This window comes from Hemicordylus capensis, chromosome 1 (assembly GCF_027244095.1).
Source record: "Hemicordylus capensis ecotype Gifberg chromosome 1, rHemCap1.1.pri, whole genome shotgun sequence".
NCBI lineage: Eukaryota > Metazoa > Chordata > Lepidosauria > Squamata > Cordylidae > Hemicordylus > Hemicordylus capensis.
Window position 1 is genome coordinate 15,704,647 of NC_069657.1, and position 24,035 is coordinate 15,728,681.

A 24,035-nucleotide genomic window follows, 5' to 3' on the forward strand; every position below is an offset into this window, starting at 1 on the left:
GCTTAATGAGCAACATACTTAAAACAGAAACGGGGCTGCCTGGGACATATAAAGATGTTATTAAATAACTCTGCCTCTGAATATCTTAGTCTAGGTGCCATGGTTAAATTTCTAGGCCCCATGGCTTCCTGGCTTCTGGGATTTGTCAGGCCCTGACTATGAGAAATGCTTAACGTGTCAACCTTTTTATATATGCTTTTAGACTTACAGAATTCGAGGATACACCTGCAAGTCAACTAACAATAGATGAGTTCATGACGATTGATTTGGAAGAGGAATGTGACCCTCCTTCATTTACAGCTGGTCAACGAAAGCTAAAGATTCAGCAGGTGACTTTTTCCAGTACTTCATATATGCATAGTTCTTCCTTCCTTTTATGTCAAACAGTATAGTGTTGTACCATGTTGTTTAGGCAGTTTTGTACTGATTTTCTTCCATCTGAAAGCTTAATGTGATGCACAAAGAACTACATTAAAGAGTGCTTAAAAACCACCAAATACATATAATAGTGTGGTTGGACCCAACACATAATCAAAACCTTCCTTCTAAAAACTAATATTGGGATTTGTTCAGATCCATTCACTACCATCTGAGCCATGTGTAGTGATAGGTTTGATGGAGGACTAGGCCTCAATTAGAGTAAATGCTTGGTAATTCCTCCAAATAAGGAAGAAAGCTTGGGAGAATCAAATCCCTGTGGCCCAATCCTGAGTGAGGGGCAGGGTTTACTGGACAACAGCCTATAGAGGAGGAGGAGAGGGGTTTGTTAAGAGTTCAGTGCTTCCTTGAAGGCTTCTGAATGACCTCTGACCAACAGCTATTGTAGGGAAAAGAATCAACTGGAGGTTCCTTACCTGGAAGTAAGTAGGAAGGATAGGGACCCATTTAGCTAGGTGTGACAGGGAATTTACTTTTGTTTAAGTGCTTGGATCTGACTGCATGGTTATTGTAGTTCCCCAAGATTATCTGAATGGAAGCAGTGATTGTTGATGCTTCTATAGTTTTCCTGATCATCCAATTATTAATAAATCCTAAATAAATAAAGCACATGATTAAGGCAGACCCAAAATGAAGAGCAGCACACTTCACCAACAAAGGTTTATTATTACATTAAAAGAAAAACAAGAGTATGCAATAAGAACATTTGTCTCTTCATAAAGCAGACTGTAAGAGAGAGTTTCACTAACCAGGCAACTCAGATGCAAGCAATACAATAAAGGAAAATAACTTCCTTCACGCGTCTAACTGAACTGCTCCCTATTCTTCTACTACACACTGGCAGGGGCCTTCCTGCTGATTCCAACCTCCCAATTCCCTAGCAGCTTCTCAGCCTGCTGCTTTCTCAAGGCACGCTTGGGACAGACCAAACAAAGAACAAAGCTTTCTCTTCTTCTGATGGCTGTGTGTATATCCCACCCAGTCCTCTGGATTGGTCCTTCTGTTTTTATTTTCCTGTGCTTTCCCCCTTATTAGGAAAGGCCCACCCTCCCAGCATTTCCTCCTGAGTGAGGCCTAGTCCTCTCCTAAAGCCATACTATCACTACAACTGCTCAGGGATCCTTGGAAGAAGAGCGAGATATAAATGTATAAATCAATCAATCTAGAACCATCAAAGTAGATGGTCCTAGAAGCAAGAGAAATACTAGTTTGTGCCTCAAGGAGCTTGCAGTCTTAGTCTGGACAGTGGAGAGATGAAAAGAGTGGAGTCTGGTGGGGGAGTAACAAGAGATGAAGAAATGCAGTTGCAGATGACAAGGCTTCATTTCATTTGGGATGGGGACTGAAGGGGAGATGCCCTTCCCTGAAAAGCTGGCTTTTGAAGAGGGCTTGGAAGGAAGAGTGAGATGATACTTTGTAGGCATAGTGATTGGAGAGGAGGACTCTGTCCATTCTTCCTTCAGGGCAACTGCAGGGTAGTAGAGTTGGAGGAGTGAGGTCGCATACAGGGGTATAATGGGAAGCAAGGGCAGAAAAGGTGGAGCAAGGCCTTGGCTAGTTTTGGACAACATTGCATTTACCTGAATCCAAGACTAGTTCCCCTTCCCCCAGGTTCTTTGATGTTAGAAATTGGGGGTGGGGGTTATCTTAAACTTAGGGCCCTCTTCCTTTTGGGTAAATAGTATAAACTATATCTAGCCCATATTTTTAAAAGGGTCAAACTCAGAGTTGTATTTTATTCAGGTAAATATGGTATGCTGAATGTGGAATGGTGTCTTGTATGTTAGTGGGACTCACGAGGCATGGCCAGGGAAGGCCCAAAGAGAAGAAGGTTGCAGTAGTGCATTCATGCTGACCCCCAATTCAGTCTTCGTGTTCTGTGCCTGCTCCTGCTTGGGAGATTGTGTTGGGCACAGGCACTTGCTCTGTTTGCAGAACTGCCGTGAAGGCTTTCTGCAGAGTCCCTTGCAAACTACCTGCTGTGCACAGGTCTCCCCATCAGCATACAGCTTGCCTCAGACTGAAATGATAGATTTATTCTGACTTAAAAGATTTGGAATCTTCCATATGATACAGCTTAGCTTATTTTGTTGCATGTTAATTTCCTCTCTTCTCTATGCCACATCCATCCTTCCACCCCAATTAACAAAGGCCACAGCTGGAAAGGTATTTACTTGTTAATTGAATCCCCCCCAAACCCTTCTAAAGTTCTGTTCTCACTGGAGATGCCTAGGGTAAAAAAAAAAAACCCCACTAGAAAACAAAAAAGCAGCATTACATAGAATCCTGTGCTTTAACTGGTCCAATTTAAAATAAGTGCTGCTATTAATTGTGATCAAATTGTGTTGGAGCTGTTCCAAAATTTTGCTTGCCAAGACATGCAGAGTGTCACTGGAGTCATTTCCTTAGCTGATAGATATTTGTGAACAATTATTCTTTTGCTTTGAAAATTTTTATGGTCATTAAAAAGCTTGGTGTCTTTTGCAGTCCTCCCCATAATGATTTTGTAGAGACATTCTGGACCATATTTTCAAAATCTGGCCCCTACTTGGTGTGCATAAAAGTTCTATCCTTGTTACATCTTTGTTGAACTGCACATCCATCTGAAGGCTCATTATGGCAGCAGTTGGGGTTGATCCCAAACTATCTCTGGGCCAATTTGGACAATATCTAACAGGCCCACGTGATTAGAAAGGGTGTGTGCTGAGACTGTACTTGTTGGGAGGTCTTCCACAGATAATCCAACACCCTCTTGGCATGTCCCTTTATTGCATGGGGGTGGGCTGTTCATCTAAATGGACTGCTTGGAACAACAGCCCACCCTCACAATAAAGGGGTGTGCTGGGAGGGTGTTGGGACATCCACGGGAGATGGCCTGGAGGGTGTGCTGTTGGGACGTTCCCTTTCTAATCAAGTGAGCTGTAGTTATTATTATTTTTAATTATTATTATTATTATTATTATCATTATCATTATTATTACATTTATATCCCGCTCTTCCTCCAAGGAGCCCTGAGCGGTGTACTACATACTTGAGTTTCTCTTTCACAACAACCCTGTGAAGTAGGTTAGGCTGAGAGAGAAGTGACTGGCCCAGCTAGTTTCATGGCTGAATGGGGATTTGAACTCGGGTCTCCCCGGTCCTAGTCCAGCACTCTAACCACTACACCACCGAAGCAGCCCTCTCTGAAGTTGGTAACTGCACCGCAGGATGGCAGATGAGATTTAAGTAAGGCAAGTAGATAGTGATGCACATTGGGACAACAAAGATTCATAACTGTCTAGGAAATAGGCACTGGGTTCATTGTGGATAGCTAACTGAAAACATCAACTCAGTGTAAAAAAAAAATGAAGCAGCAACAAATTCAATGTTGGGGGAATGATTCGGGAAGGGACTGAAAAAACTGCAAGTGTCATCAGGCCATTGTAGAAATTCTGGGTGCGGCAACATTTTGGAATATTGTATAACATTCTGATTAATCCATATAAAAATTGGGGTGGGGGATATTATTCAGTGGTAGAGCAGTGGATGCAGGAAGTCTCAGGTGAGTCCACAGCACTTCCAGCCAGAAAGATCTCTGGGAGCAGGCCTGAGAAAGATCTTTGCCTGAGACCTTTAAGAGCTACCACTGGGCAGAGTAGACTTTACTGGGCTACATGGACCAATAGTCTGGTTTGCTGTAAGGCAGCTTTGTATATAAAAATACTGTGGAGCTGGAGAAATTACAGAAAAATGGAGTAAACTAAACTAAACTGGAGGATCTTGTGAGGAATGAATAAGGAAGTTGGGGGTGTCATGTAGAAAACATTTGATTTCAGGAGGACATTATAATACAACAACAACAATTTATATACTTCTTTTCAACAAAGTTTCCAAAGCGGTTTACATAGAGAAATAATAAATAAACTAGCCGACCCGCACAGAGCATCTGTGCGCTCTTTGGGGCTGGCTGTTCCCCCCCCCCCATCCTGTCCCACTCTCTCTTGGCCCCCCTCCCTCATGCCTCTCCCCCCCTCTTTCCTCCTCCCCTCCCCCCGCCCCGCTCTCAACACAGGCTGCCCCACTCGCTTCCCCGCCTCCTTGCCCTCTTACTGGCTCTCCTCCTCTCCCCTCTCCTGTGTCTGGCCATCCTGCCACTGCCTCCTGCTCCCTTCGGCCAGGCCAGGCCAGGCCGCCACCTCCTCCTTCTCACCTGGCCAGCCGAGGCCTCCTTACCTGGGACGGCCAGGCCAGGCTGTCCCGCTGCCTCCGTCTCCCAGCGCCCAGCTGAGGCCGCCGCCTACTTACCCCCACCGCCGCCTCCTTACCTCCCAGCTGCCAGCCAAGGCTGCCTCCTCCTCCTTTACCAGGACGGTCTGGCCAGGCCAGGCCGTCCTGCCGCCTTTGCCTGCCAGCGGCCAGCCGAGGCTGCTGCCTCCTCCTCACCCAGGACGGCCGCCACCTCATCCGTCCCACCACCACCTCATCTGGCCATTTTGCGGCCCGCCACTGCCTCCATTTTCTCTTTCCCCCTCAACTCTCGCCCAAGGCCAGAACTCTCACAATGTATCACGAGAGTTCCGCCGCCAAATCCAGGAGGACACGCATGCCAGCTAAGAGAATTAAATATATAGATAAGATAGGATGGTTCCCTGTCCCCAAAGGGCTCACAATCTAAAAGAAATGTAAGACAGACACCAGCATCAGTCACTGGAGGTACTGTGCTGGGGGTGGATAGGGCCGGTTACTCTCCCTCTGCTAAATAAAGAGAATCACCACTTTTAAAAGGTGCCCCTTTGCCCAGTCAGCACGAGTGAGAGGTTTATCAAATTACAAACAAAATTTTATAAAATAGAGGTTTATGCAATTACAAACTGTGTGAGGAATGTGGACAGAGGGGTTATTCACTTTCCGAATACTAGAACTGCAGGTCATCCAATAAAATTAATGGCCTGAACTTTATTTAGTCCAGGCAATAGAGGCTCATGTTTATGGAATGGTAATTTCCCCATCCACAGGAGTAATACAGATGATGCACTTAGGCACGTGTGCGCACACACTGATTCAGCAACAGACAAACTCAGATTGTAGAGCTCAAATTGTGAATCCCATTAAATACCAAGCCTTATAAATGTCATGAATTAAGTGTGGTCTTTTGAGAAAGAATTCATGATAGTCATAAATGCTATTGATGTTCTTGTGATGTTTATAGCAGCCACATACAGTAAAACACAAGGTTAATCAATGGCAATTTCCCTCTTGGTATATGAAAACCATTGTGTTTTCACTAGACAAAATATGTCCACTTTCTTTGGATACAATGTTTATTAAACAGAATTAATGCTTTTAGGCCCCCTCTTTTTTAGCATGTGGGTGTAAGTGATGCGCTTGTTTCACTAATATCTTGCCTTATTTATTTATTTATTTATTTGCATTTCTAGACCACCCCATCCAAAGGCTCTGGGCAGTGTACAACAAGCTTAAAAAGACATAAAAACAAACACCATTTAAAACACACTGCTTAAAACAATATGAAAACAATTTAAAATGATTCAAAACCATTTAAAACCGATTAAAATACCCCCAAACAATTTAAAAACCTTGGAAGGCCAGGCCTAAGTTTTTAGGGCTCTCTTAAAGGCCAACAGCGAGCCTAAACTGCAGATATCTGCTGGGAGTGCATTCCATAGGCCAGGAGCAGCTACAAAGAAGGTCTGGCTCTGAATCGCCACCACACGTATCGGTGGTAACTGGAGATGGATTATTGTAATTAAAAGCGATGATGTATTAAAGATGCACACGTTATGTGCTTTAATTGGATATTTAATGGGTGCTGTATTCATGTACTGTATGTGTGCCTGTGTACCTGAGTACATATATACTTACAAGAGATCAGTATAGCCTAGTGAGAAGCATATTAGACTGGGAACCAGGTAAAAGCTGTGCTTGAAGTTAACTTTGCCCTGCACATACTGAGTGTCTTTGGGCAGTCTCAGTTCACTATCTGTAAAATGGGAACGCTTAGAAAGAATTGTGAAATACCACAAGCCCAATCCCTATACAGTTAACCCCTGCTAACTGAGCAAAGAGGCACCTTTTAAAAGTGGTGATTCTCTACTTAGTAGGGGAGAGCAACTGGCCCTATCCAACCCCAGCACAGCATCCCTCCAGTGGCTGTTGTTGGTGTCTGTCTTATGTTTCTTTTTTAGACTGTGAGCCCTTGGGGACAGACAGCCATTTAATTAATTAATTTCTGTATGTAAACTGCTTTGGGAACTTTGGTTGAAAAGCGGTATATAAATAATTGTCCTATTTGTATGCATGTTGTACTTGGAATTCAGCAGGGCTTACTCCAGAGGAGGTGTGCGTAGGACTTAGTGTGCTTTAGTTACTGTAGACTCAGAGAGTGGGTGAAAGAGGGTCTTGGAGTACTGTGTCCAGTTCTGGGTGCTGCTTTTTAGAAAAGAGGTAGACAAATTGAACAGATTTAGAGGAGGGCAACAGAGATGGTTGAGGTCTGGAAAACAAACATATCTGGAAAGGTTGAAGGAACTGGGTATGTTCTTCTGGAAGAGCTTCATCATACTCCCTCCCTCAGCATTTTATATATAATATACCGCCTCCTCTAAAGACTCTAGGTGGTGAACAACAATACCAATAACAATTAATTAAAATAATAATAATAAGGCAAATGCCTGGAGAAACAGGTGGGTCTTAAGAAGAGCCTTAAAAGCAGCCAGGGAGGGGGCTGAACGAATCTGGGGGGGAAGAGTGTTCCAAAGAAGAGGGGCGTCCACAATTAAAGACATCTTTTTAGACAGACTTTTAAATATTTTATCTGCTGCTATCTAGTAGGTTTCCTAGTGTTTCGCTTTTATTGATAACTTTAAATTTTGAAATTTTTGAAATTTGTCATTTTAATCGTAGTTTTAGCATGCTCTTTTAATTTTTATTTTTTTTTAAGGTCTTGGGGTAGCAAGCATTACTTGTCCCATTTAGCTAAGCAGGGTCAACCCTGGTTGCATTTGAATGGGAGACCACATGTGAGCACTGTAAGATAGTCCCCTTAGGGAATAGAACCGTTCTGGGAAGAGCATCTAGGTTCCAAGTTTCATCTCCAAGATAAGGCTGAGAGAGAGTCCTACCTGCAACCTTGGAGAAGCCGCTGCCAGTCTGTGTAGACAATACTGAGCTAGATGGACCAATGGTCTGACTCAGTATATGGCAGCTTCCTATGTTCCTATGATAGCACTCTTCAATTACTAGAATCCGACGAATATTTCAAATACTTGAACAACTGTCACATAGAATAGGGCAAAGAGTTGTTCTCTGCCGCCCCAGAAAATGGGCTTAGATCTGTTGGGCTTAAGTTACTGGAGGGTAGATTTGGATTGAATTTTAAGAGAGTTCTTAACAATGAGAGAAGTTGGACAGTGGACTCAATTACGTGTGTGTGTGTGTGTGTGTGCGCGCGCGCGTGCATGCTGCAAAAGTGCAAAGAATACCATAGAAACTATGGTGGGAGTGAGAACAATTAAAACAACGGCCACAGAGACATCCTGGTGCACACAAAGAGTACTACAGGTAGCAAAGGCCCTTGTTAGCCTACTTTCCAGTAGGCTTATGAGATCACCCGGCATTCTATGTGTGTGTGTCCCCCCCTCCCCCAGCAACTTCGCAACGCCTGGACCAATATGAACCTAATCGGGTACAATTGTAAGGACTCATAGGGACACTTCAACGGCGTAGTTTGTGATGATGTCATCCACCCCATCCAAGATGGCGGATGCGTAAACCTTTGAGGCACAAGTGGGCTAACTTGTGAACCGCCTAACTGATTTGAACTGAATTTGCTCCAAATTTAGAGACACATAGGGATGCCCAAAGGATGTGGTTTGTGATGATGTCATCCACTCCAATTCAGGATGGTGGCCACGTGAACATCTGAGGTGCAAGCGGGCTAATTTGTGGGCTATCTAACCTATATAAACCAAATAAGGCACAGTTGCAGTGAGTGACACATAGGGACACCTCAGCGGCATAGTTTGTGATGATGTCATCCACCCTGATCCAAGATGGCGGATGCATAAACTTTTGAGGCGCAAGTGGGATAACTTGTGAACCGCCTAACCGATTTGAACCAAATTTGCTACAGATGTAGGGACACATAGGGATGCCCTAAGGATGTGGTCTGTGATGATGTCATCCACTCCAATTCAAGATGGTGGCTGCGTGAACATCTAAGGTGCAAGCAGGCCAATTTGTGGACTATCTCACCTATCTAAACTAAACTAGGTACAGTTGCAGTGAGTGACACATAGGGACACCTCAGTGGCAAAGACTGTGACAATGTCATCCACCTCAGTTCAAGATGGTGGACACATAAACTTTGGAGGCGCAAGTGCACTAACTTGTGTACAGTCTAAGTGATTTGAATCAAATTTCGAACAGCTGAATGGACACATAGGGACGCCTCAATGGTGCAGTTTGTAATGACGACATCCACCCCAATCCAAGATGGTGGACAAATGAACATTTGAGGCACGAGAGATCTAACTTGTGGACATCGATTTGCACCATATTTAATCCGGATGTAGAGACAGTGAAAGGAAAGTAGGCTGATTAGTTCTTACTAGGACAACTTGTTGTGTATATGTCATACATTTTTCAATTGTTTCCCTATCTGAAGATGCTGTTTGATTTATTTTGGCAACAGGCAGCTGCAAGAATCTTGACCGACTCAAGATTCAAGGACTGTATTACGCGTGTTTCTGGCAGCTGTATTAGTGGCGGAACAGTTTTGCAGCAAGAAGCCTGTGTGAGTGGTTGGCCCGTATGATCTCCTTGGGAGCTTGACAGTTCTAGGCCATATAGACTAGAAACTAGAGACAGTCCATAGATGTGTTGTGCTTGGGTCCCCTCTCCTTCACCAATCTAAGTTTTGTGCATCAGACTTTCCTAATTAGTTGTTATCAATATACAGCCGAGTTATGAGAAGTCTGCTGTGTTCTCACATGCAGTGGAATGGATAGAGCTTGGGACTTTGCTGTGGGAGACTTGGAATTCAGCCATGGAAATCAGTGGAATGGCTTTGGACAAGTAACTATTTCTCGCCTGAATTGATAGACTGAATATGAGCTTATTTCCCAGCCAATCCTGTTGTACACTAAGAATTTGGAACCTATCTTGCCTCTCAACCCTCATACCTCAAGATTCCAGTGTCTTTCTCCTTCCTCTCCATAGTGCTAAGGGGCCTTGTTCAGGGAAATCTTCCTTTCCAGCATTTGCACAAACAGGCCAAATGAAATTAAGCTATACTGACTGTGATGAAATGACATTGGAGAGGCTAATGTTCTGTACTTATATGCAAATGTGTTTGGAGCCTTGCTGAGCTGTCTGTCAAAAGAATCTGTTGGTGGTAATTGGAGTGTAAAAAAAGTCAGTTGAGAGTTAGTTGGGGGTTTAGGTCTGGTTAGGGATAGTCTCAAAGAGGAGATGTTCTGTGATTCAAAGAACAAGACAGCCTGAAATAAGGGTTGGGTTTATGTGGAAGTGAGCCACCTAATGGCGCAGCAGGGAAATGACTTGATTAGCAAGCCAGAGGTTCCTGGTTTTAATCCCCACTGGTATGTTTCCCAGACAGTGGGAAACACCTATATCGGGCAGCAGCGATCTAGGAAGATGCTGAAAGGCATAATCTCATTCTGCGCGGGAGATGGCAATAGTAAACTCCTTCTGTATTCTACCAAGACAACCACAGGGCTCTGTGCTCGCCAGGAGTCGACCCCGACTTGACAACACACTTTGCCTTTATGTGGAAGTGCCTGGGTTGGTCTTTCAGTTGAAGCTTGAAGAGTACCTAGCAACAAAGTAAACTGTAACCTTGTACATCAACAAGTACAATATCCTACAACCTTGTAGAGATAAACAAAACCTCAGAAACATCTATTAAAAATAAATTTTATTTTTGTTTGTTTTGAACCTGTGGTCTGTGTGAGTTCTGTCACTTCCCTACTCACACTACACAATAGGGATGTGCAGAATGTTCCAAGCTCCGAACATTCCGATTCAACACGGGTCGTTGCAATTGTTTCAAGCTCAAAATAGAGTACCCTTCAAATGAAGGGCCTGTTTCGAGCTCAGAGCAGAATTACCCTGTTCCGAGCCAGAACATTTCGAGTGTTCCAAGTGATGCCAGGGTGGGCGGTGGTAGGTACTTATAAAAATCATTATCTCGGTACCACTCACACCTGCACCCCTCCCAGCATCTTGTGCCAAGGCTGCCCCATCTATGGCACTCTTCTGGCCTCTATGCACTGTGCGCAGAGGTCAGAAGAGCTCTGTAGATGGGGCAGCCTTGGCACGAGATGCTGGGTGGGGTGCAGGTGTGAGTGGTACTGAGATAATGATTTTTAAAGGTACCTACCACTGCCTCTCGCCACCCATCCCACTCAGAACACTCAAAACCCAAGCTCGTTCCATCAGAGCAACTGAAAGAAATAGTGCTATAATAAATAAAAACTTCACGGAGTATTTTAAATCTAGTTTCTAGTTCCTCTCAATCATAAAACTGTCTTGCTCAGTTTGAACCTCTCTGCATAGAATCCTTATTCACTGAGATCAAGAGGAGTTTTAATGCTAATTTTAATATGGTCTGGCATGTACTTTATATAGTGTATAGTTCTTGGTATTTGTAAATGTTCTTGCTTTCCCATTTTAATTCTTTTGCTCATTTCTCGCTTTCTCCAGCTTGAGAAGGAACTGTCAAAGAAGCTTGAAGAATTAGAAGGTAAGGGCTACATTTCATAGAACATTCTTGTTTATGCCACATATCCTTTGCATATTGGTGACATTTCTCTGTATTTACTGCAGGTGAAATATCAAGCTACCAAGATGAAATAGAGATTGAATTAGAAAATAGCAGGCCAAAAGCAAAAGGAGTTTATGCAAATTATAGCAAAGATGGTAAGTATCTAAAGTTAAATATGACAGTGACTTTAGAGCATGTTTTTATTTCAGGTGTATAATTCAGATGTATAAATGTAGCAAGCTTGACTATAGAGAAGCAGGAAGTCTTCCAATTGTGAGCTAGATAGGCAAGGATGGACACAAGATGGAGGCTTTAGCAGAAGAGGGGAGTGTTTGTTATCTCTGCCAATGCTATCAGTCCTAATTTAAGTGAGTTGAGCACTCTGAATTTCATTTTAAAGAGCACTGGGAAAGAAATAAACTGGCTGTTAGAGTGGGAAAGAGATCAAACATGGTTGCTCCTATTGGAGAGGACTGGTGGATGGGATTTGAATAGCTTCATCCTTTTCCTCAGCCTTTTGGTTGTTCACAGTTGCCAAAAATTTGCAAAATTTGCAAAAACCTGGAAATCCAAAGAAGAAGTAAAAGGAGTGCTGATGGCATCATCCATATCTGACTCCATGGATTTAAAAATAAAACAAAAACCAAAGCATGCAGAATGATGTCAATTAGTGTGTACATTTAGGCATTGGAATCATTTCATTGCTTATGGAGGCTTCTTAGGGAGGGAGTTTTGAATCAAGAGATGGGGGACTTGCAACTTTAAGGGTGGATTTTCTGAAGGCATAATTGGATTTTCTGGAGGCATAATCTTTTTTTGCCTAAAGCCCAATGTTGTACTGCTGAGAGCAGATCCTCCAGCAGCTATTTGGGAAACTGCTTGAGCTAGGAGAAAGCCCCTCTTTGATAGACTGCAATATTTGAGATGCCGGGTGGCAGTTCTAGCAGTTGACCCTCTTAGAATTTTACTTGGTTACTTCAAGGCCACAATTGAGCCAGCTGTTATCTGCTAATGACAGATGATCTTGCAAGGTGGAAAAGCATGGTATAAAGGTTCTGATAAATAAGCAAGGAACAAGAAAACCATAGTCACATCTTTATTTCTCTCTGCTGTTCATCACTGCAAGTAGCATTCAGAGGGCTGGTGCGGGGAGGATGGGTTGCCATTCTGCAGGCACTGTACTTATAGCTGCTACAGTCATTTGGGGTCCTCTGGTGGTCGGTTCACAGGCTCCTTTATGAACTCGACTCTTAACGGCAACACACCCTCAATCTTGCATATAACTGGAAAGTAGTGGAGTTACTAAATTTTTATCTTCTTTATTTAGTAAGTGAGTACTTACATTTGTATACTGCCCTATACAAAAAAGTCCCAGGGTGGTTCACAGTATAAACGGCAAACGTATCTGCACATTTAGTTTATGCATTACAAATTGGCCCATTTGAATCAGTCTGATTAGAGGATGGGACCATAGCTCAGTTATGCATCTGAGCATCAAAGTAGAGTATCTGCTTTGTATGCAGAGGTGAGGCTAGGAAAGACTCCTGCTGACAGTCAGTGTACAGTGAGCTGGATGTGTTAGGATGTAATTTTACTCTAGTTGTAGAAATAATTGTATATTGGGGAAGGTAGAAGCTTTAGCTTGGCCAAGATTTCAGGCTACAGAAAAGAATATAGACCTAAATCTGTCCTCTTACTGTCAGTGTTGCTGATAGGCATTTCTTAGCTCAGGATATGGCGACACTGGTAGACAGGCAATTGCTCAGGAAGTATTCGGCTTTACAACATAGAGGGGGTGAGGAGGGATTTCCACATCGACACAGAAAAACAAGAACCACAGGTGACATATAGTGGACCTAAAGGAAAACAACATGTATCAAGCACATGAACAGAAGGGGATAACCAATTAGGGGTACTCAAAAGTTGGGGAACTTGGGTTTGAACTAATTAAGATATTTGTCAGCAAATGGTGAACAAGCTGTGACGTAGTGGAACAAGATAAATCTGGACAAACTAGATTTCAAAATACCTGTAATTAGAAATGAACAGTGCTGACCAAAGAAATAGTGTAAAAGTGATTATGTTAGATTGTACGGGGTCTTCAGATCTTCACTGGAAGTCTGGGCACCTTCAGCCTGCTGAATATAAGCTGCCACATCTTATCCTTGATTTGTGGTGGGTTCTTAATAAGTTGTTTATATGGAATGGTAGGGTGTGAGCATTTTCTTGGGAGTCGTCATAGTAAATGGTCTGGGAGGTTCCTATCTTCTAAACCAAAGTGTCTCTGCTGAGGTATGACCAAGCCCAGAGAGAAACACTTAATTATTTAAATAAATTTTTACCAGTGGTCTGACTCAGTATAAGGTAGTTTATTATGTTCTATTATTATGTTGCCACATTGGGTGGAAGTACAGAAAGGATGGATATAGATTAGCTGGTTGGATTTGTAAGAAAATGGTCAGTCTCTTACTGAAATATGAAATAATCTCAGAACACTGAGGCATAGAGTCTACCATTACTTATATAGTATAAATGGTTGCTGATATGTTGGAAGTACTACTGGTTATTTTCTGTTTAAAAAAAAAAGAGTGGTAAAAATGAACCAGAGCTTCTGGCTTTTTGGCACTGGCATTCTGTTCTTTTGATAAGAAGTGTAATATTTCAGCTATACGTTGATGGGATCTGAGCTGTCAGTGACCAGGAGGGGGCTTTTGGGGTTGTGGTGGACAGCTCGTTGAAAGTGTCGACTCAATGTGCGGCAGCTGTAAAAAAGGCCAATTCCATGCGAGGGATCATTAGGAAGCGGATCTAAAATAAAACTGCTAATATTATAATGCCCTTATGCAAAACTATGGTGTGGCCACACCTGGAATACTGCGTACAATTCTGGTCACCACATCTAAAAAAGGACATTGTAGAACTGGAAAAGGTGCAGAAGAGGGCAACCAAGATGATCAGGGGCCTAGAGCACCTTTCTTATGAGGCAAGGCTACAACACCTGGGGCTTTTTAGTTTAGAAAAAAGATGACTGCGGGGAGACATGATAGAGGTCTATACAATCATGCATGGTGTGGAGAAAGTGGAGAGAGAAATTCTTCTCCCTCTCCCATAACACTAGAACCAGGGGTTATCCCATGGAATTGGTTGCCAAGAAATTTAAGTCCAACAAATGGAAGTCCAACAAACTTTTTCACACAACACAAAATCAACTTGTGGGATTCTCTGCCACAAGATGTGGTGACAGCCAACAACCTTTATGGTGTTAAGAGAGGTTTGGATAACTTCATGGAGGAGAGGTCTATCAACGGCTTCTAGTTGGAGGGCTATAGGCCACCTCTAGCCTCAAAAGCAGGATGCCTCTGAGTACCAGTTGCATGGGAGGAACAGCAGGAGAGAGAGCATGTCCTCAACTCCTGCCTGTAGGCTCCCAGTGGCATCTGGTGGTCCACTGTGTGATACAGGATGCTGGACTAGATGGGCCTTGGGCCTGAGCCAGCAGGGCTGTTCTTATGTTCTTATATAATGAACTGCTGTAAGATCTCAATGCGAGAAGTTAACAATGATCATGGGGGATCTTAGGAGTCTTAACGAACTTGCTGACAAGAAATAGCACACCTCTGCTTAACATAATAGATGAAATTATTTGATCCTCTTCCCTTAAAGATTGCATGGATGATAATACCTCAAGTATATTTGGAGAGGATGATGGAGAAGATGAAGAACTGGAAGCTGCTGCAAATCATTTAAACAAGGATTTTTACAGTGAACTTCTCAACAAAGAGAGATTAAAGGAAAAAGAAGCTCCTGTAAGGCCACCTGCCCTGGAGTCTTTGCTTGGCCCCCTCCCCACCGCTGCCAGTCTTGGGATAACGGAGTCTATAAAAGAGTGTATATTAACTAAGGATCGGGACCACAGTAAGTATGAGCTGATTTAAACTGAATTGTGAATCATGGGGAGATTGTGTCTGTTCACCGTGGAATTCTACTTTTGTACCAAGTTGTTTAGGTGTTCTGTGAAATGATTATGGTGGGCAACTGTTGTGTTAGTATTTTGCATTAAACCAGTGGTCTCATGGACGGAAAGCTTCAAAATGGTGTGAGAGAATTTATGGCAGTCAAGCAGGGAATAGATGATACGGGCACTCTAATTCGTTTCATAATCGTCTGGTGATCAGTGATGCAGATTTTCTGGGGGAAAAGATTTATTGGAAAAATTTCTGGACTTTTTTTTATTTTTGCATTCAGAGAATTTTACTATTCAAAATTCCCGACCCCCTAAATAGATCATAATCTAATTTGGCACTTTACTTGCAATCCCAAAAACTTTGGCAGTGGAAAACCTTCTGTCCTACATCACTAGTGCTGATACAGTCTTACTGTTGCACTTTCCCCATTTTTAAACTGATATTATGTTGGATTTTTCTTGAAAATATATTTGAAATGAATGGCTTACATACTAGTATGTGTGCTCATATATTTAACAGAGATTGTTTTTGTTACCTTCCTGAGAAGGATTAAATGAGAAGACTTGGCCTGTTTTTCTCCTTATTGTTGCCATTACTTTAATATACTGTACATACTCCTGCACTCAGTTTTCTTTACCAGCCTTGGTTTTCTTTATCAGCCTGTATACAATGCATAATGCTCCCTGCCCCCCAACTGAGGAAGAAAAGCACCAAAATTTTGCTCCTGGAAGCATGTGGCAGGCCACTAAATGCTAGACTATATGAACTGTTGGCTTGATCCTATAGAACTCTTCTTTTGTTCTTAGATTATGTCTTTAATCCAACTAACAATGTTGATAGAGTAACACTTTTGATGCAGAAAACTCTTGTTGCTTGATGGGGAATGCTATGTTATTGCAAAGCTTGCTTGCTTCTTCTAGTTTCAGTCAATAAACAGTTTCTGTCCTTCTTTCTTCTGGAAATAACTAATATCCCCCTTGTTCCTATGGCCCTCCATGCCACTCCTGGTCCCAGTCCTCTCTGAATCTCAAGTCTCTATTGACTTTGTGCACTGACTTCCTTCCCACTACTCCTGCACACTACCCCAAATGCACCTCTTGACAATCAGAAGCCCACTAAATTTTGATCTCATGTAGATTGCATCCTGGTGCTGGCAAATAAATGGTATGTCTGGCAGCTCTGGGGCAGCTATTACTGTTCTAGTGGGGAATAGAAGAATTAGCATTGGCAGAGCAGCTGGCCATTACAGGGGAAGAAAAACCAGAAATTTAGTAACTGTTTCCCTTTCCGGCTGCCCTGTCAGCTCTCTGGCCTCAGGGAGCAGTTCTATCTTCCCACAGAACCTAGCCTTGCTCCTTTGCAATGCCAGGTCAGTTCAGAATAAGACCGAAATCATCCATGACTTGATCATGGATGAGGGAGCCGACCTGGCTTGAATAACAGAGACCTGGATGGGGGAGGCTAGTGGCCCACTGAGCCCAGCTTCTTCCACCAGGCTACTCTGTTGTGGAGCAGGCTAGTGGGTGGGCGGGCGGGGTGGCTGTGGTTCATAAGAATACCATTTCCCTTACCAGGGCCCATGTGCGGCAGTTGACTTATATTGAGTGTGTCTTTCTGAGGTTGGCAACTAGGGATAGATTGGGGATTCTCTTGGTGTTCCGTCCACCCCACTGCCCCCCTAACTGAGCTGATGGAGCTGGTCTCGGAGTTGGTGTTGGAGTTACCCAGACTTTTAGTGCTGGAGGACTTCAATATCTATCGTGAGAATGACTTGTCTGGTGCAGCTCAGGAGTTCATAGCGGCTATGACAACTATGGGCCAATCCCAACTAGTTTCAGGACCAACTCATGTTGCCGGCCACACACTCGATTTGGTCTTTTGTTTGGATCAGGGGGGTGTTCCGTGGGTGGGGGATCCGGTGGTTTCCCCATTGTCATGGACAGACCACTATCTTGTTAAGGTTGGTTTCACAGCCACAACCCAGCCCTTCAGGAGTGGAGGACCTATTGAGATGGTCTGCTCAAGACAGCTGCTGGACCCAGTAGGATGCCAAAAAGCCTTGGAGGGTTTTAATGTTGGTCCTGCTAGTGATTCTGTTGTTGCCCTGGTGGGAACCTGGAATCAGGAACTCACCAGAGCAGTAGACACGATCTCTCCTAAGTGTCCCTTCCGACCTGCTTTAAGAGTGGCCCCTTGGTATACAGAGGAGTTGCAGGGTCTTAAGCAGCAAGGAAGGCAACTGGAGTGCAAGTGGAGGAGAACTCGGCTTGAAATTGACAAGAAACCGCATAGAGCCCATTTGAAGGTTTATGCGGAAGTGGTGCATGCGACAAAACGCCAATTTTGGTCTGCGTGCATTGCTTCTGCAGGTTCACCTTCAGCAGAGCCGTCCCGGGTTTTGGGGAGTTTGATTCAGGCTCCTTCAATTTCAAACCAATCCCTGGAGACTTTGTTCTGCTGTGATGCTTTTAATGGGTTCTTTGTGGACAAATTCTCCTGTATTCAGGATGACTTAGACTCCACCTTTTTTGCAGAGTCTATTAAGGTGATGTCCAGCAATCCCTCTTGCAGTATTAGATTGTATCAGTTTCAGTCTGTGATGCCTCATGACTTGGACAAGCTGCTTGGGGCGGTGCGGCCTAACACTTGTTCTTTGGATCCTTGCCCAACTTGGCTGCTTCTATCTAGCAGGGAAATTGTTGGAGATGGCCTAGTTAATATCATTAACTCATTGCCAGTGGTCCCTCTAATTTTTTTCATCTTTTGTGGAATTAGTTTTGTTCTGAGCAGCAGTATCAAGGCAGTGTGTGTGTACATGCATTCAGAATGGGGCCTTCCTGATTCAGCCTGAGCAGGATCTAAATTGAACTGAGCGGACATCCAAAAACTTGTGAATGTGTGCATGTGCGCATAACTTAGCGAGAACAGTGCTCATCACTGAGGGAGGGAAGGATGCCTCCTAGTTTGAAGGAAGCAATGATTAGACTACTTCTTAAGAAGCCTTCCCTAGATCGCCCAGTGATGGATAGTTATAGGCCAGTCTCCAATCTCCCATAGTTGGACAAGGTGATTGAGAGAGTGGTGGCTAACTACCATTTCAAACTGGCTTTAGAGCAGGCTATGGGGTTGAGTCTGCCTTGGTTGGCCTGATGGATGACCTTTACCAGGGAATCGACAGAGGGAGTATGACTCTGTTGGTTCTTTGGATCTCTCGGAGGCATTCAGTACCATCGACCATGGTATCCTTATTAATCGCCTGAGAGAACTGGGGATAGGGGGCACTGCTTTGCAGTGATTCTGCTCCTATCTCTCAGACAGATCTCAGATGGTGGAGCTTGGTGACAATTCCTCTTCAAAACGGGAGCAATTATATATATGGAATCCCTCAGGGCTCCATTCTGTCACCAATGCTTTTTAACATCTACATGAATCCGCTGGGTGAGGTCATCGGGGCATTTAGTAGGTGTTTAGTATGCTGATGGCACCCAAACCTATTTCTCCTTATCAAAATCACCACCACCACCACCACCATCATCATCAGGAAATGGCATTCACTCCCTAAATGTCTGCCTACAGGCAGTAATGGGCTGGATGAGGGATAAAAACTGGAAGCTGAATCCAAGCAAGATGGAGGTACTCATTGTGGGGGATCGGAATTTGAGGGAATGAGTTAGATCTTCCTGTGCTGGATGGGGTTACACTGCTCCAGAAGGAACAGGTACGCAGCTTGGGAGTGCTCTTGGATCCAGGCCTCACCCTGGTATCTCAGGTAGAGTCTGTGGCCAGGAGTGCTTTCTATCAACTTTGGCTGATTCGACAGCTGTGTCCATTCCTTGAAGAGAACGATCTCAAAACAGTGGTGCATCAGCTGGTAACCTCAGGCTCAACTATTGCAATGTACTCTTCATGGGGATGCCTTTGTAAGTAGTTCGGAAACTTTGTTTAGTTCAAAATGCAGCAGCCAGACTGGTCTCTGGGGTAACCTGGAGAGACCATATTATGCCTGTTTTAAAGCAATTGCACTGGCTGCCGATATATTTCTGGGTGAAATACAAAGTGCTGGTTATTACCTTTAAAGCCCTGAATGGCTTGGGTCCAGGCTACCTTAGAGAGCACCTTCTTCTGTATGTTCCCCATTGCACGTTGAGGTCATCTGGAGAGGTCCGTCTCCAGTTACCGCCAGTACCAGGCATTTTTTGTAGTTGCTCCTGGCCTATGGAATGCACTTCCGGCAGATATCTGCAGTTTAGGCTCGCTGTCGGCCTTTAAAAGAGCCCTAAGAACTTACTTGTTTGGCCTGGCCTTCCAAGGTTTTTAAATTGTTTTAAAAAGTTTTTTAATTGGCTTTAAATGGTTTTGAATTGTTTTTAAATTGTTTTGAGCACCGTGTTTTAAATGGTGTGTGTTTTTATGTCTTTTAAAACTTGTACACCGCCCAGAGCCTTTCGATGGGGCGGTTTATAAATGTAATCAATAACAATAACAGCAGCAACACCATATTGGAAATTTGGACCTACAGAGCTTGTACCCTAAGGAGCATGCTAAGACAGTTTAGGTCATTTCTGTATAGGTGGACCTTGTTATTCTTGGCGGGGGGTGGTCCATTCCTGCCAATTTCTGTGTATAACACAACTGCAAATAAGGAGACATTAAATCAGTGGCAATGGGGAGTAGGTGAGGTTAGGTTCTTTGGGGTTGAAAAAAGGGTAAAAAGATCTCTAAGAGGCAGAAATTAGAGAAATAACGTGTCGTGGTTTGCAGGGCTCCAGCTGTCCAGCAATGCCCCCCCCAAAGCCACAATTTCATCATTCCCCCGTGAAAATCATGGGGGAAATTGTTTCCTGCCCCCCTCAAGAAAGAGCCACAAAATACATCAGTTTAGCAAAATGGTGGCCAGAGATGACCTCCGATACACAAATTTTTAAAAGCACGTATACCAAGGTCGAGTCTCCATTACCCAACCTCGGGTGTCGGGACCATGCATAACGAGGTCCACCTGTACTCTCTTTGGCCATTTACTTGAACATATACAGTTGTGCATTTAAAAATTACTTGTCTTCATTTTGCTTTTTTGCCTTAGGGTAGATTGTATTTCTTCTTTAAAACGTCCCTGATCCCATCCATTCCCCTCTTTGACCTTATTGAGGCATGCATTATTTTTGTCCCTTAGCACGACTTGCCAAAATCCTTTAGTGCATGACCACTTAAGTATGCAGGTGCCCAAATACAAACCCTGAACATGTGCAAATTGATTTCTCGGCTTGCTCTTAATGTATATTCCATGTACCGTATCATGCTGGAAAGGTCTCTCTAAATGGGTGATCATAAATCTCAGTGAAAGCAAACCTTTTGAATCAAACCTGTGTGTACAGCTCATAAATTTTAAGTCTTTATTGTATCTGTGATTGAGCCTTCATTATATCATTAATGAGAAGTGAGTATCTTGCTGCAATCTACAGAATAGCATTGAACATGCACCCCCACCCCCTCTGCCCAACTGTTCCATTTATAGTTTTCAGTATCTGGAGCCTTTGCTACAAATAGTAGGTGAAGTGATTTTCTTCTTAATAACATGTTAGTTGCATGTAAAATCTTTTGCTCTTTTCAGTGACAAAAGGTTCAAGTGCAGGCAGCTAGGAATGGTTTTAGAGTGCAGAAACCTTCATGCCTGTCAGATATGCAGGGCTAATGACAACCTGTGCATTTCTTTGGGGTTTTTTAGTAAGTGGTTGAGTCTGATTTATGAGGAAAATTTGCAGCGTTTTAGACCCTAAAGGTGACCTGGTGCATCCGGTCCTGGAATTGCATCATCTCCCAGAAGATAAAGAGCTGCTCCACTGCCCTTGACTTTGACCTCTAGATTGTTGTAAATTGCTCTATGTGGTGCTGACACTAAAGACAGTTGGGAAATGGCAGCTGGGTCAGAACATGGTGTCCTAAACTGGGACTGGCCAAAGAGGCTTATATCACACCAATTCTGAAAGAGCTAGTTAGCAGTTGATTCTTGTGCACAATTTAAAGTCTGTGTGATTTGAAACCTGGCTACCTGAAGGTGTACTTTCTCCATTATGGCCCACCCTATGCTTTAAGGCAGGCCTGCCCAACATGAGGCCTGCGGGGCAGATGTGGCCCATGGGATCTTTTTTGCTGGCTCTCAAGTAGGAGTATCCTGCAGCAATGACAGGAGTCATGAAGAATCCTTCTCCTGTGCTGCTGACCAGCAGCAACAGCTCAGCGCAGTTGACTTCTTGAGACCAGATTCCCTCACCTGCACACCGGAGCCCACTGACACCATTCCTCTTTTCCCTCGCCTTTCCCCTGACTCCAACCCTCTGCCCCCTCACTTCATTAGTATTTTTAATAATTAATTTTAATATAATAAATAATGCGCTGAAAATTTACCTTGTCACCACCACACCAAGTCATTGTTGCTTCCAGCCCACCAGGGCATTTGAATTGTGCACCCCTGCTTTAAGGTCATCCCAAGAGGCTCTGCTGAGGATGCCACCAGTCCACTGGGCAGCAACAAGGACTTGAGCCTTCTTGGTAATAGCGTCCCATCTCTGGAACTCCCTCCTACATCATTGCCCTCTTTTAGGAAACGATCCTGTTCTGGAGGGCATTCTCTTTCCTGTGGAATGTTTCTCTGCCTGTCCCCCTGGAGCAGGGTTGTACAACTTGGGCCCTCCAGCTGTTTTCCTATAACTCCCATCATCCCGAGCCACACTGGCCAATAGTCAAGGTTAATGGAAGTTGTGGTCCAACATCTGAAGACGGGCTGAACTTGTGCATCCCTGTCCTGGAGTAAGAAACTGTCCTCTGGCGACTCTGAATTTAGTATAGTTTTAGAACTTTCATTATTATGTATCTGGATTAATGTTTAAATGTTTAATTATATATTATGTAATTGGTATTGTGTTTTGTGCCTCATAAACCATTTTGGGAGCAGTGTTCCCCCCTAAGGTGTGCACCTTTGTGCATACTCACATGTTTTTTGATGTCCACTCACAGTTAATTTTAGATCCCACTTAGGTTTAATTGTGAAGGCCCCACTCTGCATGTGCGCGCACACTGCCTTGATACTGCCGCTCAGAACAAAACTCATTCCGCACACAGATTAAAAAATTAGAGAGAACATTGGGAGTATTGCTGGGAGTGAGCAGAATGATTAATAATAATAGTGAAGTTCTTCATCTTTGCTATTGGTTTTTGAAAGGCTGGATTACATATCAAGACCTAGCATCTCACGTTTTAAACATCAGCAATGCACCACCTTAAGGACACAGCTGTGTCTTTTCTGGCTTTGCAGGTTCTTTCGCTGAACATTTTATTTATTTATTTATTTATTTATTTATTTATTTTTGCATTTATATACCGCCTTTCGTTAAAAAGATAACCCCAAGGCGGTTTACAAAAGTTAAAAACATACAATAAAAAGACAATAAAAACATCATGTTAAAAGTATAAAAACATATAAAAACAGGCATAAAAACAATACAACAAATACAACAAATAAAAACACAGAGAAGCCGCAGTAGAAAACAATCATGTAAAAGCCTGAGTAAAAAGCCAAGTCTTTAAAAGCTTTCTAAAAGCTGTGATGGAGTCCGAGGAACGAATGGCCACTGGGAGAGCATTCCAGAGTCTGGGGGCAGCAACAGAGAAGGCCCTGTCCCGAGTGCACAACAGCTGGGCCTCCCTCATTGTCGGCACCTGGAGCAGGGCCCCCTCAGATGTCCTCGTCAAGCGGGCAGCAACCCTTGGGAGCAGGCGGTCCCTCAAATACCCCGGGCCCAAACCGTTTAGGGCTTCAAAGGTCAAAACCAGCACCTTGAATTGGACCCGGAAACGAACTGGCAGCCAGTGCAGCTCTTTCAAAATGGGGGTGATATGTTCCCAATGGGCAGCTCCGGATAAAACCCTCGCTGCCACGTTTTGCACTAGCTGCAGTTTCCGGATATTCTTCAAGGGCAGCCCCACGTAGAGTGCGTTACAGTAATCCAGCCGCGACGTGACTAAGGCGTGGGTAACCGTGGCCAGATCTGCCTTCTCGAGAAAGGGACGCAGCTGGCGCACCAGCAGAAGCCATGCAAAGGCACCCCTGGCCACCGCCTCCACCTGAGCTTCCAAAAGCAGAGCCGGGTCCAGTAGTACCCCCAAGCTGCGTACTTGCTCCTTCAAGGGGAGTGCAACCCCATCCAGAACCGGTAAAATCTCCTCATCCCGATTGGCTCTCCTACTGACCAACAGTACCTCCGTCTTATCCGGATTCAATTTCAGTTTGTTAGCCCACATCCAACCCATCACGGCCTCCAGCCCCCGATTCAGGACATCCACCGCCTCCCTAGGATCAGATGACAAGGAGAGATAGAGCTGAGTGTCATCCGCATATTGCTGACAACTCAGTCCAAATCTCCGGATGACCTCTCCCAGCGGCTTCATGTAGATGTTAAACAGCATGGGGGACAAGACCGATCCCTGCAGGACCCCACAGGCCAACGGCCACGGGGCCGAGCAGTAGTCCCCCAGCACCACCTTCTGGACCCTCCCCCCAAGAAAGGACCGGAACCACTGCAATGCAGTGCTTCCGATTCCCATACTCGAGAGGCGGCCCAGAAGGATACCATGGTCGATGGTATCGAATGCCGCTGAGAGGTCCAGCAGAACCAACAGGGATGCACTCCCCCTGTCTAGTTCCCGGCGTAGGTCATCCACTAGAGCGACCAAGGCAGTCTCAGTCCCATACCCGGGCCGGAAGCCAGATTGAAAAGGGTCCAGATAATCCGTATCATCCAAGACCCTCTGCAGCTGGGACGCCACCACACGCTCCATCATCTTGCCCA

General features: G+C 44.1%; 1 protein-coding gene across 5 annotated transcripts in view; it reads left to right on the forward strand.

Moving 5' to 3' along the window:
* Positions 1-24,035, forward strand: part of BRF1 (BRF1 RNA polymerase III transcription initiation factor subunit) — a 310,658-nt gene that overhangs the window by 161,226 nt on the left and 125,397 nt on the right. For all 5 annotated transcript variants that reach the window (XR_008307877.1, XM_053252511.1, XM_053252521.1 and 2 more), the window contains 4 exons: positions 203-329; positions 11,167-11,206; positions 11,290-11,382; positions 14,891-15,142. Coding sequence is in view for 4 of the 5 variants with exons in the window: in XM_053252511.1 (XP_053108486.1) it covers positions 203-329; positions 11,167-11,206; positions 11,290-11,382; positions 14,891-15,142 (512 nt within the window). In the remaining variant the exon portion in view is untranslated. The remainder of the gene's footprint in view (positions 1-202; positions 330-11,166; positions 11,207-11,289; positions 11,383-14,890; positions 15,143-24,035) is intronic.